Below are 19,330 nucleotides of genomic sequence, written 5' to 3'. Positions count from 1 at the left end.
ACATTACATTTACAAAAATAAAAAATTACATGAGATTGCTCTCAATTCGGTTGTAGAATTGTTTTGCTGTATTAACCATTAAACATATATAAAAATGATTCCTGCTGAAAAGAAGGGTAACTAAGGAATGCTTCTTTCATGAGTATAAATACATGTGAAAAATATAGTAAGGTGTAACACTACCTTCTTAAGAGATATTAACCTAACATGATTTTATTAGAGTAACTCAGAAATCACAAAACTCAGAAGGAAGCACTTTCACATTTTCCAAAAGCCTTATCAAGCAAAATGGTTAAACTAAAGGAGGGGGAATGGAATAGCAGCTATTCTTTACATAGACTCTACATTTGGTGACAGTCTTAAGATAGAAAATGAGAAGGAATTACAGATATTCAAATTAAGTTATACTTGCTGCTAAAATGGTATCAGGTTGCACTTTGGACCCTTCCAGGGTTTGCTGGGAAGAAAATCTGGACCCCCCCCCCCCCAAAAAAAAAACATTGATCATCCATTTCTAAAAATATGAAAATCAGCTGTTACTCATACCTGTTTCCATCATTCTTGGTGAGTTGATACTTACATTGAAACCAGTTTATTTACTTAATTTATATCCCGCCCTTATCTCAACGTGGGATCTAAGGCAGGTGTACAACTTCTTGAAAGCACAATGCAATTAAAAAACTTAATACAAAAGTTAAAACACAAACTAAATATCTAAAATACAAGTTAAAAGCAGCATTAAAAGATACTTTAAAAACATAAACCCACTCTACATGCACACAACCCCTCATTAAAAGTTTTATTTGCCACATACACTTATATGGAAAGGTCTTTACCAGCAGGCAGAAAGTCAGCAAGGAGGAGGCTGAATGGACCAGACCAGAGGGGTTTCCATTGGTGGGAAGTTTAGCAGATCTATCTTGAAGTGCAACCTGAAATGAAATCCCATCCTGCAAGCACACACTCTGAACATTCAGCCTGCTGAAATACAGCTCAGAGGCATGAACAGAAGTTTGTTGTGCAGAATTTAGTGAGTAGTTGTTAACAGTTCTTTGACTGCGTCCTGTGGCAAACTGAGCCATTTCACTGGAAGAGAGGGATATTTCTAATCTTTAAAAAACCCCACACATTATACAGTATTGGGAAAATGATACTGGCATGTATTATATAAATAAAACTATTTAACAAAAATGTTGATGGTGAGTTACATTAAGGAAAATAAAAGAGATAGGGTAATGGGGTTAACGAGCTTTATTTTACAGTTAAACATACATAATATTTACAATGCTGACTTGTGGATTCTACATATTGCCATTCCACTTGTTTCTTTGCTATGCACTTGATTAGTTCATGATTCGTTTAAACCACATCATGTATCTTGTAGTCTTGGTAAATATAAGTGTTTCCCACTTACTTGCTTCTGTGGCCCAAGGTTCTAAAACACCAGTCAGAAACCACGTGCCTTTATAGTCAATGGCACTAAAACTTCCTCCAGCCAGTAGCTCACTAGGTCCCTCGTGACTGTATCCACAGAATTCTCTTGTTATTAGACTTCTGTTGAGGTTCTGCTTGCATTCATTTTCATTGAGGTATGAAACAGATAGTTCACTTAGTGGATCTGCTGATTGGTTTTCAGCCACTTTCCAGCCACTGAGAGTAGCTGCCAGTTTTGAAATCAGTACATTCTCTGCGAAATCTCTCTCTGGAACACATATGGGTAAGTGGTAGCTGTCACAGTCAATGTGTCTTCTAAGTTCAAGTAATGCCAGGTTGTTTTCACCTGTTTCGTTGTCATAGCGGATGTGTATATTGGTCTGCTTCACATGTATTACTTGTCTCCCTCTTTGCAGGTTGTTCAGTCCTACATAGGTAATTTTCTTATTAGTTGGTTATAAAAGTGGTCATACTAATCATCCAAATACTTATAAAACTATTCTGTCAGTAGCTTCAATTCTCATTAGACCTTAATCATCTACTACTCAGCTTGGAGCTATATTGTTTGTTCTGAAACTCATGAGAACTGTCAAAACTAGCAGTGTAGCCAGGAACCCCCTTTGGGGGGGGGGGGCGGATGAAACTGTAGATATGGGATTGACAGGGAGTCAAGTACATGGATCTTCTTCTCCCCTTTTCTGGGACTTAATGGGTTTTGTCCACAGAATGGACACCATTACTGGAACAGATTCCCTTTGAACTTTCTTGCACGTATTTCTTTAAAAGTAAGAAGAAGGAAATGGTAGGGCCACTGCATCGAGAGGATGGCAAAATGTTAACAGAAGACAGAGAAAAGGCAGAAGTACTCAACACCTTCTTTGCCTTAGTCTTCTCAAAAAAGGCAAAGGGTGCTCAACCTGAGGATAATGGAGCAGAGGACAGAATAGGGGAATTTCAGCACAGAATAAGTAAAGAGATAGTAGAGGAACACCTTGTTAATCTAAATGAATTTAAGTCTCCGGGACCAGATGAACTCCATCCAAGGGTATTAAAAGAACTGGCAAATGTAATATCGGAGCCATTGGCAATAATCTTTGAAAACTCCTGGAAAACAGGAGAAATCCCAGCAGACTGGAGGAGGGCAAACGTTGTCCCCATCTTCAAAAAGGGGAAAAAAGAGGATCCCAACAATTATCATCCAGTTAGTCTGACATCAATACCAGGAAAGATTCTGGAGCAGATCATTAAACAAAGGCGGGATACAAACGGGCAGGGGAAGACGTCTTGGAGGTGTATTCTGCTGAATACGGAGCCTCTAGACCGCCCGCCCCGGGGGCGTGGCTCAGGAGATGGGGCTTCCACATGGGGGGCAGTGAAGACGCCTCACCTGGGGCCGTTTCTGACCCGCAGTTTCCAAACCGCCACCTCGGAGGACGCTGCAAAGAGAGAGGCAGCTTCTGCACAGGCGGCCAAAAACGGGGCTTTTTTTTTCCCTTTGCCGGCTGGCGGATGCGCAGCTGCGCAGCTGCAGCGCTAAGCAGCGGCGGCAGAAAGCCTATGGGCACATTTAAAGTGCCCAAGCCCCTTTAAAACTTTTTTCCCCGCTCTGCCCAAGAACAATGGTGGTCTCCTGCCAGCTGGTGATCAGCTGGTGTTGGCATCCTTGTCCGCTTGCACTTTGCCAGTGTCACCAGCATCATGGATGCCTCCTCTCCTTTGGTCCCCGCGCTCCTGCTGAATCTGCAATGCACAGCCACAGCTGTCGCCGCTGCCACCGCTGTCCCCCTGCCATCCCCCATCACCTCCCTTGTACATATGTAAATATTTACAGTTTTAGCGGTTTTTATTGTTAGGTGAAAATGGCACAGGAATGTGTGTAGGGGCTCACTTTAAAGTCCAAACTTTCCAAGCAGCGCATGCATACATGTTGCTCTAGGGTTAGGGTTAGGGTTAGGGCTAGGGTTAGGGTTAGGGTTACGAGTCTTAAAATGCGCTGCAGCTGTGCTGCAGCTTCCACACCTGCATGGCAGCTGACGCTGCAATTAAAGCCTGACTGCAAACTGCGCATGTTCCAGGACCCCGACTCATTATGCGACGCAGCAGACACGGAGCTTTTAAATGGGCAACTTAAATTAGCGGCGTAGCAATTCTGACGTACCGGTGCAGCAGCTTACAGACGGAGCTGCGCAGCTGCGCATCAAACGGAAAAGAAGCGGAGAAAAGCAGCACCTTTTTAATGCCGCCTCTTCCCGCTTGGGGCGTGCGGGGGGCGTGTTCATGGCGGCATTCAGGTAAGGCCCGTCTGAAGGCTCTACCTTCATGACGTCATGAATACACCCCTTTTTGCCCGTCTGTATCCCGCCAAAGAGTCTGTGAACATCTAGAAGGCAATGCCATAATCACAAAAAGTCAACATGGGTTTCAGAGAAACAAGTCATGCCAGACAAATCTAATCTCTTTCTTTGATAAAATTACCAGCTTGGTAGATGAAGGGAATGCTGTGGATATAGTATGTCTTGATTTCAGTAAAGCCTTTGACAAGGTTTCCCATGACATTCTTGCAAAGAAGCTTGTAAAATGTGGACTAGACAAGGTAACTGTTACGTGGATTTGTAATTGGTTGACTGGCCGAACCCAAAGGGTGCTCAACAATGGCTCCTTTTCATCCTGGAGAGAAGTGACCAGTGGGGTCCCACAGGGCTCTGTCCTGGGCTCAGTACTGTTCAACATCTTTATCAGTGACTTGGAGGAAAAAATTGGGAGCATACTTATCAAATTTGCAGATGACACCAAATTAGGAGGAATAGCTAATACTCCATAGGACAGGATCAAGATTCAAAATGACCTAAATAGACTAGAAAGCTGGGCCAAAGCTAACAAAATGAAATTCAACACAGAGAAATGTAAGATATTGCACTTAGGGCGGAAAAATAAAATGCACAGATATAGGATGGGTGACACCTGGCTGAATGAAACTACGTGTGAAGGGGATCTAGGAGTCCAAGTAGACCACAAGTTGAACATGAGTCAACAGTGTGATGCGGCAGCTAAAAAGGCCAATGCAATTTTAGGCTGCATCAATAGAAGTATAGTGTCTAGATCAAGAGAAGTAATAGTGCCACTGTATTCTGCTTTGGTCAGGCCCCACCTAGAATATTGTGTCCAGTTCTGGGCGCCCCAATTCAGAAAGGACATTGAGAAACTGGAGCGTGTCCAAAGGAGGGCGACAAAAATGGTGAAGGGTCTGGAAACCATGCCCTATGAGGAACGACTTAGGGAGCTGGGGATGTTTAACCTGGAAAAAAGAAGGTTAAGAGGTGGTATGATAGCCCTGTTTAAATATTTGAAGGGATGTCATATTGAGGAGGGAACAAGCTTGTTTTCTTCTGCTCCAGAGAACAGAACCCGGAACAATGGATGCAAGCTACAGGAAAAGAGATTTCACCTCAACATTAGGAGGAACTTCCTGACAGTAAGGGCTGTTCGACAGTGGAATGCACTCCCTCGGAGGGTGATAGAGTCTCCTTCCTTGTAGGTCTTTAAACAGAGGCTGGATGGCCATCTGTCAGGGATGCTTTGATTTGGATTTCCTGCAAGGCAGGGGGTTGGACTGGATGGCCCTTGCGGTCTCTTCCAACTCTATGATTCTATGATTCTATGTCCCCAAAACCTGTGCCAGGTGCTCAGAATATACTTGTGAGGGAGATAAATGGTGAGTCTCATTTCATGAATGGGAAGTCCACCCACATTACAATAGATGTAGTAGATTGGTAGATCAGTAAGAGAGCAAATTAATAATCATATACAAAATCACATCTATGTGTGTGTGGAATTCTACTGCATCTCAGAAGTTCTTTATTACTGAGGCAAATTGTCTGTGGAATGCTTTTAACTGTAGAACAATTTGTAAGGCAGTGTGGGTACTACAGTTTTCTGCTTAGACTGTTTATATAGTGTAACTTGTATTGTTATTACATTAAATATTGATATCCTGCTTTTCTCAAAAATTTGTATTCAAAGCAGCTTACAGTTTAAAAGAATACAATTACAAAAAATCATTAAAATAGAATTAAACTGTTCATAGTATTAAAACAATTCACATTCAGTACAAGAATAAAATTCAGTTTAAAAGATAACAAGACTCTTGAAAACAGTTGTTAAAACAATACAGTACTCCCTAGCCCATTCTTTTAAAACTTTGTTTTAAAAGCCTGCCTGAATAAAAAGATCCAGGCTGCCGATGCAAAGACAACAAGGAGGGGACTATTCTGCCCTCCCTGAGGAGGGAGTACCAGAGTTTAGGGGCAGCCACCAAGAAGGCTGTCTCTCGCATTCTCACCAATCCTACTTGTTATGGTGCTGGATCTGGGAGAAGATCTCAGAGCCCGAGCCGGCTCATTTCGGGAGATACATTCTGATAAATAGTCTGTACCTGAGCCATATATTGAATTGTGCCTGGAAACAAATTGGCAGCCAGTGGAGCTTTTTCAGCAGAAATGTAGTATGGTTTCTGCCCCAATTAACAGTCTGGCTGCAGCTCTTTGGACCAATTGAAGTTTCTGAATACTCTTCAAAGGCAACCCCAGGTAGAGCACATTACATTCATCCCAATGGGATATAACTAAGGCATGTACCACCATGGCCAGATCTGGCCCATTAAAAAAGTTGGCGCACAAGTTTTAAATGTGCAAAATTACTCCTGGCCACCACAGAAACCTGGGCTTCTAGGTTCAAAGCTGAGTCCAGGAATATACCCAAATAGCGAACCTGTGTCTTCATAGGGAGTGAAACCCTATCTAACACAGGCTGAATCTATATTTCCTGATCTGCCTTTCAACTGGCCAGGAACACCCCTGTCTTGTCTGGATTAAGTTTCATTTTGTTTGACCTCATTCAATCCATTACTGCTGACAGACACTGGTTTAAAACCAAGACATCCTCCTTGGATTGGGGTGGAATGGAATAATAGAGCTGGGTGTCATCTGCATATCAATGGCATTGCACCCCAGAACTCCAGGCAACCTCTACTGGCAGTTTCATGTATATGTTAAATACCACACAGGCCAATGACGAGGGAGTTCAACAGTTCCCCAAGCACTACTTTCTGGGTTTGTCCCTCCAAGGAGCAGAGCCACTGTAAACCATTATTACCAGGTCCCATCCCAGTCAGGCAGCCCAGAGGGATATAATGCTCAATAATATTAAAAGCTGGCAAGAGGTCCAGCAGAACTAACAGGAACAGACACCACTTGTCCAATTCCCTGTGTAGGTCAGCCACAAAGGCAACCAAAGCTGCACTTGTTTCATAGCCAGACCTGACACCAGATTGAAATGGATCTAGATTATCTGTTTCATTTAGAAACTTCTGGAATTTGAAGGCTACTACATGCTTCAATATCTTGCCCCAAAATGGTAGGTTAGATGTTGGTCAATAATTATCCATGAGAGAGAGAGACATTTTCAGGGATTACCTTTCCAACAAAGGCCGCACAGCTGCCTCCTTTAGGCAAGCTGCAATGCTGCCTTGCTGTAAAGACTCACTGATTACCCCCTTCACCCTTTCAGCCAGTCTCTCTCTGGCCTATTTGATAAATCAAGAAGGACAAGGGTCTAACTAACACACAAGTAGTAGCTCTCACCTCTCTAAGGATCCTGTCCACATCTTCAGGCTACCCAAACTGAAAAGTATCCATTAACACTGGACAAACAGGCACCAAGGTTTACACAGACTGGACCTGTATCAACTACAGCATCCAAGCTGGAGAGGATCAGAACAACTTTATCTGCAAAGTACCAGCAAATTCTTCCCAGCAGGCTGTTGAGTGATCTGAATTTTCTACTTGAGGACCATTATGTAATAGACCTCTGACCACTTGAAACAGCTCTTCTGGCCAGCTTCTTGCAGATGTAATGTGGCAGCAAAAATAATTTATTTGCTGCCTATAGTGCCATGGAGTAGGCTTTCAAACAGGCTGTAGCCTGCGTTCGGTGAGACTCACTTTGAATCTTCTGCCAACATCACTCTAGTCTTTGTCTCCCTTGCTTCATCACCACATTACCTACAGCAATTGCCTGAAATAAAATAGCTGTATTCTATTTCCTGCAAAAACACCCCTGTGAAATAAATGGGAGTTGCACAAATGAACTGTGGATGTTCTTTTGCAGGTGGAGGAGACAAGATAAGAGTGGGCTTAGTAAAGTTGCTTGCTACATGCAAGATTTTGAAGCTTTTGAAATCACACAACACAGAGAAAACATTTACTTGTCTTGGCTACTTACCAATCGCAACAGTGACAGGAGAAAGTAGTGCACATTCAGCTGTAGTCAGAACAAAATTGGTTTTCAGTAGAACACCTCCACAGAACCATTGGTCATCTGCATTTAAGAGCAAGACCTTGAAAGTAAACAAGATGACAGTTCACATAAGTTTTGCTTAATAAAGTATATCAAATACTAGATGTTGCTTTTTTTCCTCCCCACTGCTGCTTATACTGTAGCTTCATGAACAATACTACAGCTTGGTAGAATTCAAAGACATAGTCGTGTTAGTCTGGAAAATCAGTATGCAAAGGGATCTTGTAACACCTTTGAGACTAATTGAAAGAAAGAAAGAAGTTGGTAGCATAAGCTTTCATAGACTTGAGCTTACTTCCTCATGCTACCAACTTCTTTCTTTCAGTTAGTCTCAAAGGTGCTACAAAATCCTTTTGAATACTACAGCTTGCTGGTACTGTTCCCAGAATTCCCCAGCCAGAATGGCCAGTGATTCTGCTGAATGGAATATTAATGCAAGAGTTGTCATTCCTAAAAGGTGATCCCCCCAGCTCTAAACAAAACTCTTCATAAATGAATGCTGCATAGAGGAAGGACTATCTTGTAGGTGAGACAGCCTTAAAGCCAATCAAAAGCATTTAGGTCACATATTAATTTGGACAAAGGTTTGTAACTACCGTAAGTTGTGAGAGGAGAGGGTGATGATTTGGAGTTGAATGAGATTGTAAAGAATATAGAACAGTGAATGCTCATGGAACGGCAGAGAGTAATCTATACCAAACATATATAAAAAGGAAAATTAGCTCTAGTCAACTTGCAATTACAGCCACTGTGGTGGTTTGGCTAGGACTTTGGGAGACCACAATTCAAATCCTTGTTCAGCCATGGAAACCCCATTGGGTGAGTCAAGTCACACATTCTCAGCCTTAGGTAAAGTCAATGGCAAACTTTCTTTTCTTATCAGAAAACCCAAAGTGTGTTTGCTATACGCTGGAGTCAACCTGAAAGCACTTAACAGCAACCACCTGCTATGTCTCATGCCTTAGGAAGAATGCCAAAAGTAATATAAGAAAAGAAAATCTTATATCTGATGCTGTAGATTTTTTTAACAACTAATTTACAAGTTGCCTCACCTGGAAATCCCCAAGAAATTTACTTCATCTGCTGCAATTAAAATATTTTGTTGTACCTACCACAACCAATACAGACAAGGCTTCTACTCAATATTTATGAAACATCTATTTCAGATACCTGCCAGGGGAATCCTCTGTGGTTCTTTTCGGTTGCACTCAGTTGCGTTGGTATGTAGTCTTGAGATCTACCACATGCACACTTGTCTAACAATGACAAGAAAAACAAAAACAAAAGAACACTCAGATACTTTATTCTATGAAGCTGGAGCAAATCTCTTTAGTGTGACCTCTGTAAGTCCTCAAATGTCACACATAAAGGCTTTCAAGAGCAGCAAAGCACATTTTTCACATGTTGGAGGGAGACACTGGTGAGGAATGGTGGTAGGAGATTGCAACCCAAAAAGGTATTGTAGGCCACATTTTGCTCACCTCTGGCCAAGATTCTACATTTTGCAAGAAGGGCATAATGCTCCACCTGTGCAGTTCTGTATCCTCCTCCTCCCTCAGGATCTCTGAAACTCCAGAAGGAGCCTACGTTGCTGCTTACTGATGGGGAAGTGGAGATTCAGATGGCAAAGAAGCAACTGGTCCAGACTCAGGAGGGACGAAATGAAAGTGCATTCACAGATGCAGTGTATCCTTCTTTTCTTTTCCCTAGAAGTGCAGACCAGCCCAATTGCCATGAACTCCATTGCCTTCCACTCTCCCCCCATCCCTTTCCAGAATCCTTTTTTTATGGATTTCTTTTGCCAACTAATTTTTTTTTTTCAATTGAAAAAAAGCAGAGGCTTGTTATGGGTAAAAACTGGACTTACTGAGTGTAAAATGTAAACTGCGGATGATTTGGATCACAGCTCATTTGCTTAACTAATACTCTATTTTGGTCTCACTGTTGCCTTCTAAAAATATCATATTTTTATTTTTTAAAAAATAATAAAATACTTACTTAGTGGAATGCATGATTTCTTGTCTTGTCCAAGTTCATAGCCTTTTGCACAAGAACAACGGTAGGACTTCAGTTCTGGATAGCAGAAGTGTTGACAACCCACATCCATTTCATGGCGACATTCATTTTTAGCTATACAGAATAAGACCCATTTTAACCAGAAGTTAAGGACATTAGTGCTATGATGGTTAGAGATTATAGGAATCAAAAAAATTACCCGCTCTTGGCACCATATGCTATTTGCTAACTTTTCTATAGTAGCTAGTTAGCCATTGCTGGAAGACAGAAGCCCAAGCTAGCAAGCTGCTTACATAGACTATTACTGGCCTGCAAAAACTTTCCTACTTCTCCAGAAGGTAATTTACAGACTTCACTTTATAATCTTTTAGGAAGGAAAGACATAGTCTATTACCAAAAGCACAGTTGAGTCCTTCAAAACCGTCTGTACAATTACATGTGTAACTGCGAATACTGTCCTTGCATACACTGTTATGCAGGCAGGGGCTTGAGGAACATTGTATGCCACCTGATGAAAAATAACATTAGTGAGTACAATATGTTTAAAATTGCCTTAAACAAACTATTGCCTTCTGATTCACTTCATGTACTCCTCTGCTTATCAGCAAAATATTATCTGAGTTACTTCTTAAATAAAAAAAAACTGACAATTTTCATTGCTTTCTGTTAGTGATAATGCCAGGTTTTCAAAATCCCTATTTTGGGAATATGGATGTTATCAAGTGTTAAACAATTCTCAAAGTAATCTGATCGGGTAAAGATTTTGGCTCCTTCAAAATTCTCTGCCCTCAAACGTATTACAAGACCCACTCCCACATTCTTGCTTGTTGCTGCTCCTCAGGAGAAAGGTTCAATCTCTCAGTCTCTCTCTTTGCCCCAAGAGGTGCTAAGAGTTCTAGGGAATATACTGGATATACTCATGTATAAGTATAGAAATTTTAGTAAAAAAAAACTGACCCAAAAACCCTGGGAGGACTGGGTGGTCAATGTAAGTACAGTATTTTAACTCTTATCAAAAAGGGAACCATGCCCTGGTGAAAGGTGAGAACTTAATCCCATCTCAGAGCATCTAAAAAGAAGCATCAACCCCCTCTATTATCTCATCCATCCAGCCTTTAGAGTGAGCACCAACAGTAATGCCTGTCGAAACATTTTAAAGCTCTTTAGCATCCTTTCCCTTTACTTCAGCTTTTACATTCTTTGTTACATGCTGCTAAGTTTTACCCTAGACTTATCCATGGGTCATATCAAAATCCATAATTTTGGCCCCAAACCTGCCCTCAACTTCTCCATGAGGTCAGCCTATAGTCGAGCATATACAATTAATGTGCCAACTGGAAGAATCCAGTTTTGCTCATAACTGGTTTTGGACTAAAGATTAACCATGCTAATTTCTGAGTTTTATGAAAAAAAATCTGAATTAAAAAAGAATAACTCCCCTTTCCAGTCTTTATAATGATTGCATTTATGGAAAATCTGAAGCACGTATTATAGTGACACCTCTTTTAGGCCAGACAATATATGCAAAGCACACCATGCTAAGTTTTGAAGCTTAATAGCATCTACATCAGGCAATTATGTGTTTTAAAAAAGTAAACACAAGTATACAGAGCAAGAAAGTGTTGATGTGGAGACACAGTATCTAAACTTTTGTTCTGAGTGTTGCAGATAAAGCAGCTATGTAAATGAAAATGTTAGGTCACCTCTCATGTCTGCCTTCCATGGTCATGAGCAACCTGGAGAAAATGGCAATTTTGGACAATAAAGTTTGGGAAACAAAAGGCAATGAAGTTTTCCATTTGAAGTTAAAAAAGCACCCTGCTCTGGGAATAGTGTTGCCTGCTATCCAGTACCCAGACTTATTTTCTTCTTGCACCACGCAGGAAGGGGACGGACACCATTATATGGGTTATCAAGAATAGCCACAACTTTAATGCAAAATACAAGGGTTATAAACCAATCATAATGTCCTCATAAATCAATCATAATGTCTAATGAGAGGGATCTAGTTTCACTCCTCCCAGCAATACACATGGTTGTTCAGTACAAAGCTAATCAATAGTTGAACTATATTTTTATTCTTTTCCTCTGTATTCAGTTTATTTATACTAAATTATACTAAATCTACATCATGATATTTTAGGGGAAATGTCCACTGAAGATAGTTTACAATATCCTAAAATAAAGCCAGTGTGGTGTAGTGGATGAGTGTAGGACTATGACTCTGGAGACCAGGGTTCAAATCCCTACTTAGCCAGGGAAACACTCTGGGTGATCTTGGGCAAGTCACACTCTCTCAGCCTCAGAAGAATGGAATGGGGAAACCCTTCTGAACAAATATTGCTAAGAAAACACTGAGGTAGGTTCACTTTAGGGTCACCATAAGTCAGAAATGACATGAAGACATACAACAGCAACATATACTACTGTGGATAGTATAATTAACCATTCTGACTAACCTGCTTAATCTTCATTTAAAATATTTAAAAAATCAGAAATTCTAAAAATATAAATGTAAAAGCTACTTACCAAAATAGCCATTCCAGAACTGGTTCTGGAGGGAAAACATATTTGTTTTGCTTTAAATAGTTAATACTAAATATTTATAACATATAGCTGTCTCAATTGTTCTGCTAGATAATAGAAATTAATTCTAGTCATGTTTAATATTGAGCATTAAAGTAGTGATACTGATTCTGTCACTAGTAGTATTAAACCTACAAATGGCATTCTGTGAAAAGGCCACTGTGCTCCACCTGTTTCCTTCCCCAATGGTCTCAGTGTGGTCTTTAGCTTGTCTGTATATCATGATAAATTCAAATAATTCATCTTCCTTGTCATGACCTAGTAGGACCACATAACACTGTGCTCAAGACTGAGCTTGTTGTAGTAAGTGGAATGATTCTCAGGCAACACATACCTGTGAGGAGTAAGTGTCATTAAACTAAATGAAACTGATTTTGAATATCCATACAGAGGATTGCATTGTTTGCCATCAACCTTACATTTTTCCTTGCTTCAAGGGCAGACAACCTGGTGCCCTCCAGACATAACAAAGCTTGGAAAATTTACTTTTTCTTATTATAACTCACAGAATGTCTCATGTCCTGTGACCATATTAGAAGGATCATTCTGGGAGCTGTATTCCAAACATTAGTTTTCAAGCTCTGTTTGTTGACTACAGCCCCCATAAATACCCAGGCAGCAGAAGGCAAAAGCCAATATTTCCAGGCTGGGATCAGCAGGCTGATCCAGTGATCCCAGCCTGATCCCAGCCCAAAGGGACCTGCTGTTTGCCATGGAGTTTCTTGAAAATTCAGTGGTGACAGTCAGCACACCACACACACACTCGCGTGCCCCTTACCTGCTGTCACTGCTGTTGTGTCTTCCATGAAGGATCCCATCATGGCCTGTGATGTCAGATGGGGGCACCTGGACATGTGTGGATAGCCAGGTGCCCCTTACAGGACACAATGGGGCTGCAGGGAAGACTGGGGGGGGCAGCTCCATGGGTGCTGGGTGGACATGTAAACACCTGCCAAATCTCCATCTCCATGCCATCCTGGGGCAGAAACAACCAGGGGCAGGATACCAAAGGCTTGACCTGTGGTATCTTGCCCATCTGCTCAGGCCCTATATTGCAGATGTAATGACCCAATCCTCATGGTTTATGGATTTGTACTAGTAAAAAGGTAAAAGTAGTCCCTTGACATGAATACCTAGTTGTAACTGACTGTAGGGGGTGGTGCTCATCTCCGTTACTAAGCCAAAGAGCCAGTGTTATCCAAAAACGACTCTGGTGGTCATGTGGCCAGCATGACTACACCTAATACTGTTACCTTCCCAATGAAGTGGTACCTACTTATCTACTTGCATTTGCATGCTTTCTAATAGCTAGATTGGCAGAAGCTGGGACTAGTGACAGGTGCTCATCCCATCATACAGAACTTGGGCCTCAAACTGCCAACCTTCTGATCTTCCAATTGTCAGAATTGGCATCTTAACCATTAAGCCACTGCATCCCTGTTTGTACTAGTACAGAGAATCATACCTCTCATAGGTTAATTGTTCATTCAACAAATCTTAGATTGGGGCCATGCTTTACATACTAACATAACTAACATTGATTTATTAACCTGTTTATAAGGGAAAATCTGAGAAGATTCCATACCGTTTTTTCAGTATCTTCAAATGCTTCTCTTGCTTCTTCATATGTACACCTTTCTTCAAGGCATTCTCTTTCCAAATTACCTTGGAAGATCTCCTCAAGAATCATAGAACGGCCACGCTTTGATCTAGCAATAACTTTATTTGCATCTTTGCCTGATAGAAACACTGGAAGAGAGCAAATGAAAAATTAGTTTTGTTTCCACATATAATCTTGCTATCGTACTTTCTCACATGCAAACTGATTGTCATGTCACCTTCTGATCCATTCTCCCCCCCCCCCCCCCCATGAATTACATGAGAATGTGTCAAATAAATATTTAGAAAGAATTAATGCATGTCTAGGGAGGAGTGAATCTATGTACTTTGGTTTCATTTCCTGGCTGCAAATTTGTTTCATCCCATGTTTCTTAAGCTTGCGGTGAAACCTGATTTTTAAAAAAAGTCTGCATGAAACTTTGTACATATTTTTGAACACACTTTGCTCAGCATGCACATTTTACCTGTATTTTCCCCTACTATAATGCCATTAGAAATATACTTCCTCCTTATATGTCTGTTGTGTCGTTTAATATATTATAGTAGTTGAGTTATAGAACTAAATGTAATTATTCTTCTGTATTGTGAGAAGCAAGCCTAGATAATGGCTGAAATCTCACACCTTATGATTGTCATATGGGACCTGTCCTCTCTTGGTCTCTATTTCAGATCCCCTGGATCAGTATTACAAATCTACTAGAAAGTCTAGCTTTTTGAGGGAAGGGAGACTAGCTGAAACCTATTTTGCAGAGCTCCTTGGAAAGAATCGTAGTTCTTAATTTGTGGTTTGTATGGGCCATGAGGGGCCTATGAAAACCAACTCTCCTTTTTTTTTTTTTTTTTTTTTGCCCTTCTAAGGCCTGAAAATGGAGAGTTAAAGAGAGAGGAAGAAGAGAAAGAGCTCAATCCTTCCTGCCAGCCCAAGCAGCAAAAGCAAAACCCTGCCTCCCCACACCCTTTCTCCCTCTCTAGCTTCCACTTTCCCAGCCTCCTTGCCTTGACTGTTACCACTCTGTTTCCTCCAGGAATTCCAAAGAGAAATGGCAAGAAGAAGCTTCCATAACCAAGATGCCTTGGCCAAACAAGTCCCTGCATCTTTGGCCAGCCATCCTTTCTTGGTCAGTGGGAGTATGCAAGAAGCTAGAAAGTTATGCATAAGTTATGCATAAGTCAACCTCATCTATAAGTCAAGGATGGGTTTTGGGGCCAAAGTTATGGATATGACCTGTGGATAAGTTGAGGGTAAAACTTAGAAGCATGTAACAAAGGATGTAAAGGAATAAGGAAAAGAAAATGATGCCAAAGAACTTACAAAATTCCAGAAGGCCTAACTGTTTATGCCCTCCCTAAAGGGTGGATGGATAAGAGAGTAGAGGGTGATGAATACTTCCAGGACAGATTACACTCTTGCCTTTCACCAGGGAATGGTTCCTTTTTAAATAAGAGTTAAGGAACAGTACTTACACTGACCCATTGATAAATCAACTCAGGTTTTTTGGGTCAGTTTTTAAACTAAAATTTGTAGACCTATACATGAGTATATACTATAGGTATAAGATGGAGCAAAGTGAATATAAAGGAGGTATAGGTTATAGGTTTTTCTTTACTTTCTTCTAATATTCCCCTTTGAATCAGATGACATTCATTCTCAGGGGCTTCCTGAGATGTTTTTTGGCTCTTTTCCATTTTGTTATAGGCAAAAAAACCCCCCATATAGTAAATTGACAAGAATAGCATTATAAGTGTTTGTATTAATAAGCAACAAGTAAACTTAGCGGTCTTCTTCCCACTGCTAGAAAACTGTGCAGGGCTCAAAGGCTATTTGCAGTTCCAGATGTATTCGATGGAAAATTTATTTATTTTTATTTTTTTGTGGAGAAAATAGCATTTTCTGCACAGGAAACAGCAGAATATAATATTTTATCAGCAGAAAATACTCTAGTTGGCATTTGTAATGTGCGGTGGGTAACTGGCAGCAGAATTAAGAAATCAGTTATGCTTATACTTTAATACAACAGGAGAATCGTTTCTGATTTGTATGCAAATGTAAGTGTAGGTGAGGTTGAGTGTCTGTGGTCATCACATTTATTTGTTAGTGTGTTGTAAATACTATATTTCCCCATACCATGCAACCGACAGATTTTGCAGTCTTACCCTTTATTACATAGGAGTACGTCTGAATGAACTCAGTGAGGCTCATGTCTGTTTTAATAAACATGTGCTCCCATTTTAAAAGGACTTTAAGTCATTAAAAAGTGGAATGTAAGCAACAATAATTTCTGACTAGCACCTCTATTAATGCTTGCTTTCCAATTTCTTTTTAATATTTATTTAAACAATTAACTACAGTAAACTAGTTCTGTGAAAATTGCAGAGTTCTGCCTTTACGGAATCAACAAACCTAAATTTCCAGCTAAACATTAATTAGAAGCTGGTAGATAAATGGTTGGGAAGAAGTTAATGGCACAGATTAAAGACAAATGATTAATTCCTTCTTTTCTCACTTGTTTCTGGACAATCAACATACATTTAAATACAGTGTGGATGAAACATCTTACCTGTCTGGTCTGCCTGATGAAAAAAGAAAGCAAACAAGAGAAACCATGTCCAGCTGTGAGTTCCCATTTTTTGTTTCCTTACAACAGCTAGCTGAATTTTGCCTGCTTAGCAGTTGCTGTTTGGCCAAGTTACAAAATAAGCAAAGTTTAAAGTTCAACTCTTGTTTAAAATGACCACAGAGGGGCTACAAAGGACCTGGTGTCAATAACTAGAAGCTTCTTTTAAAAAAGAAAGATTTATTGACCATACATGTGTGAAAGTTAAGTTTCCATGAACCAAACTACAAAACAAACAAAGAAGTGGGGGGACACTGACAAATGCTTTATAAAAGAATTGATCTTGGAAAATGTGTCTCTGACCTTCACGATGAACATTAGATAGTTTTGCTAGATAGTGTAGGGAAGATATAACCCAGAGGAAATCTTTGAAAAAAGATAGAACTGAAGAGAAATGTATACCTGTTTCTTCTTTTTTTTAAAAGGGGAGGGGGGGTTAAAGAAAGCCAAAGCAGGTACAAAACCATTTTTCTCCTTCACAGGTTTGTTAAACAAAGGGTGACTCTTGGATTAATGCACGTCTTGACTTAATTGTCTGAGCTTTACATAATTTTATTATTTATATTTTCTGGGAATCCAGATCATCTTTATGGCCAACCATTTTTCGCCCTCTAAGACCCATCCTCCTTTTTTCTCTCTCTGAACAATCTGGTCTGTGGTCATTTTTCAGACTGTCAACACAATTGTATTAATGATTATGTTAACAGAAAGTTCAACAGTAGTAACACCAATAAAGTAATTATAATTATTATTATCACAATCACTACCAGTATCACTGTTGCAGTTCACACATTAACAAAATAAATTTAATTCATATATTAAAATGAGTAAAACATCAGGCAATAAATACCACCAGGACAAGCCCCATTAGTATATATGTGTACTGCAATCTCTTCCCATTTTGGAGGGGGGGGGGGAGAAACACAACAGTATTTAATCTTCCACAAAATTCAGAAACTCAACAAAATTTAGGAGCATGTAGCCACCACATGCACACCACCTTAAAGAAAAATGGCATATATTTCCTAGGCCAGGAGCAGATGCAGAGAAAAAAATGGCTAATCCCTAGGGTTTTCCGATTCGTGAGAGATCCGACTGACTGTACAACTGGCTCCCACAATGGCCTGATTACTGATGTGCAGGCCACACTGCCATAATGATCTGCCATAATGGAGGATTCATGACTACTAGCTATGTTGTGCCATTATTTTTTCCTGTTCCACCACAAACACATGTGCACGAGTGCATGGACGCATCACTAGCACCTGCCAATCGCCCCCATATCACTCACCTGTCTGTTGGATGTCCTCCATTACCGTGGTGCCTTTCCCATACATATCCATTTTGTACCAGCCAGTTTGTTAATGTTATTATTAAATCAATTGCATTTTTGGCAACCTGATGTGTTTGTCACCATTTCACTCTGCAAATGCACAATGGGTTAATGGTGCAGCTAGGAGCATCACTAGGGGGATGTGTGTGTGTGTGTGTGGACCACACCAGGTGATACCCTAAGGGGTGGGTGACACCGCTACTTCCCAAACATCTGCCTTTGGGCAGAAACAGACTGTGGCATTTGCCTAGGTCCCTTTAAAGTGCTGAAGAGATGAGGTGAGTGGGGTGAGGCTCAGCATCATATCTTACCAAATGTTTACTTTAATGACATGGAATTATGTATACTTACATAAATTTACGCTATCCATATGATATTTTAATTTAAAGGTATAATTTTAAATTTGCGAGTTGGATATGTCACAACTAATAATAATAATAATAATAATAATAATAATAATAAATTTTATTTATATTTCCCACCTCTCCTGATGGATTGAGGCAGGATTACAACCATAAAACAGAAGTTATATCTAGACTACATACAATAAAACAATACATCATTCAAAAAATGCAATTTAAAACAATAAAAACATCATCTAAAATTCACAATTAACAGCCAGAGTGGGATTATTTTTAGGGGGTTTTTTATAAAAGATTGGGTGGGTAGGCCCGCCGGAAGAGATTTGTCTTAAGTGCCTTCTTGAAGGCATCTAAGGTGGTAATAAGACAGATCTCTTCTGGCAAGTTGTTCCATAACATGGGGGCTATGGCTGTATACGCTCTATGGGAAGTTGATGTTAGCCTGGTCTTTTAATATTTCAATAGATTCTTCCCAGATGTTCTGAGAGTGCAGGGCAGATTATGTAGGGAGAGGCGTTCCCTCAAGTAACTTGGGTCCAAGCCAGGTAGGGCTTTAAAGGTAATGACCAACACTTTGTATTGCGCCTGGAAGCTAACTGGCAGCCAATGAAGAGATTTTAGCTCTGATGTTATATGGTCTGACCTGGATGTCCCAGTGACCGGTCTCGCTGCCACATTTTGAACCAACTGAAGCTTCCGAACTTGGTACAAAGGTAGCCCCATGTAGAGTGTGTAGAAATCTAAACAAGACATTACCAATGCGTGTACCACTGTTTCAAGGTCCTTTTGGTTCAGGTAGGGACGCAGTTGGCGTATCAGCCGAAGCTGGTACCAAGCACTCCTGGCCATCACATCCACTTGAGATGATAGCTGTAGAGATGTGTCCAGGAGTACTCCCAAACTGTGAACTTTGTCCTTTAGGGGAAGTGTGACCCCCTCCAGGACTGGTCAACAAATCTCTGTCCTCGGACTTGGGGTACCTATCACAAGTACCTCCATTTTCTCTGGAT

The 19,330-nt window shown here is 40.5% G+C and overlaps 1 protein-coding gene across 1 annotated transcript; it reads right to left on the bottom strand.

Moving 5' to 3' along the window:
• Window positions 1-1,244: 1,244 nt before the first annotated feature.
• LOC149319216 (vitamin K-dependent protein Z-like) lies at window positions 1,245-16,635 on the bottom strand. Its single transcript, XM_089511305.1, has 8 exons — window positions 16,569-16,635; window positions 13,976-14,139; window positions 12,334-12,358; window positions 10,199-10,312; window positions 9,787-9,918; window positions 8,959-9,044; window positions 7,714-7,828; window positions 1,245-1,861 (listed from the first exon to the last, which is right to left on the bottom strand). Exons 1-8 carry the CDS (start codon window positions 16,633-16,635, stop codon window positions 1,344-1,346), a joined length of 1,221 nt encoding a protein of 406 aa, XP_089367431.1. The 3' UTR covers window positions 1,245-1,343.
• Between the last annotated feature and the right edge of the window lie 2,695 nt (window positions 16,636-19,330).

Source organism: Sceloporus occidentalis, unplaced genomic scaffold (assembly GCF_023333645.1).
Source record: "Sceloporus occidentalis isolate IW3139 unplaced genomic scaffold, rSceOcc1.0.p SCAF_2, whole genome shotgun sequence".
In the NCBI taxonomy this organism is placed as follows: domain Eukaryota; kingdom Metazoa; phylum Chordata; class Lepidosauria; order Squamata; family Phrynosomatidae; genus Sceloporus; species Sceloporus occidentalis.
Note: the sequence above shows the minus strand (reverse complement) of the source record. Positions and strands in the feature narration are given on the sequence as shown.

Coding starts and splice junctions, on each gene's coding strand:
- LOC149319216 (XM_089511305.1), bottom strand. CDS start 16,635: ATGGGAACTCACAGCTGGACATGGTTTCTCTTGTTTGCTTTCTTTTTT. Junction 9,919..10,198: donor AGGACTCAACTGTGCTTTTG/GTAATAGACTAT, acceptor TATTCTGTATAG/CTAAAAATGAATGTCGCCAT. Junction 1,862..7,713: donor TCCTGTCACTGTTGCGATTG/GTAAGTAGCCAA, acceptor TTACCTATGTAG/GACTGAACAACCTGCAAAGA.